At 43.0% G+C, this 1,130-nt stretch overlaps 1 protein-coding gene across 1 annotated transcript in view; it reads left to right on the top strand.

The window, feature by feature from the left end:
• wtip (WT1 interacting protein) overlaps positions 1-878 on the top strand; it is a 33,185-nt gene extending 32,307 nt beyond the window's left edge. The window contains exon 8 of the mRNA XM_016546838.1: positions 192-878. Within this exon, the coding sequence (XP_016402324.1) occupies positions 192-344 (153 nt within the window). The 3' untranslated portion in view covers positions 345-878. The remainder of the gene's footprint in view (positions 1-191) is intronic.
• The last annotated feature ends 252 nt before the right edge of the window (positions 879-1,130 follow it).

The raw sequence follows: 1,130 nt of genomic DNA, 5'->3' as shown, positions 1-1,130 counted from the left end.
TACCGACCACACTACAGTTCTGGATTTCTTCCTCTGGCTATGGATTTTTCCAGATGACTTGCAGATGTAAAGCAAGCTTTGTGCATTAAATTATTTACAGTGTAGATCCAGCCACAAGGGTGATGATTCATTGAAAAAGGCCTGACTTCATTTCTATCAAACACACTAAGACAATAACACATGCTTTGCAGGATTGCAGTCTGCAGTTGAATGATGAAGAGGGGCATCGCTGTTACCCGCTGGATGGGCACCTGCTGTGCCACCGATGCCACCTGCACCGGTTAAAAACCCCTCTACCGACCCACCCGCCCCCGAGTTACCCGCTCCACGTCACTGAACTGTGAAAACACAGACTCACGCTGAACATGAACGACGAGCAAGAGGAATTAAAGACTGAAGGATCTGTCCTTCCCCTACACAGTAAACAGGGGTTCGGTCGTGCCTGTATTTCCACTTGTTTGGGGTTTATTTGACCAACCAGGGAGGCTTTTATTACTTTGATCCCTCATCACGGTATGGAGGGGTTTGGGCTCTGTTTGGGGTCTTCAGCACTGCCGCAGGGGAGCGCAGGGCGACCTGTGCCTGCTTTTCCTCCCGAACGCCAAACAACAGCACTGAACACACAGACTGAGATACGACTTCCTGTGCCTTCTTCAGAAATCCTGCGTCGAACAGGCCGTCACTGCCTTCAAGACGCACCATTTCTGTCTTGTGCCAGATATTTGTGCCAAGCAGCCGGGGGTCTTTAAAGGGACAGTTCACCTAAAATTATAATGAGCATTTACTCACCTTCATGTCATTCTAAACCCGTATGAGCTTTTCTTTCGTGGAAGACATTTAGTAAAATTACTAAAACTGTTGCATGCACAGGTAAGTTTTGAGATTTTGGGCTATTTTGTCTCCATAACAAGTCTTATTTTAGATATCCTCTAAAATACACATTTAAGTGTTTATTTTATTACACTTTAGCTATTTGCAACTTTAACTTTTAATTCCAATACATTTTCTCCACTTCAGCAGTATTTACACCAAACTTTAGAGTTTTATTCTTATATATATTCTGGTTTGTTGATATATGATTCACCTGATTGATATATATATATATTTTAATCCCTTCTTTTCTGACAGTA

The sequence above is a fragment of the Sinocyclocheilus rhinocerous genome, unplaced genomic scaffold (genome assembly GCF_001515625.1).
Source record: "Sinocyclocheilus rhinocerous isolate Xijiao unplaced genomic scaffold, SAMN03320098_v1.1 scaffold942, whole genome shotgun sequence".
NCBI lineage: Eukaryota > Metazoa > Chordata > Actinopteri > Cypriniformes > Cyprinidae > Sinocyclocheilus > Sinocyclocheilus rhinocerous.
This window is presented reverse-complemented; position numbering and strand designations above follow the sequence as displayed.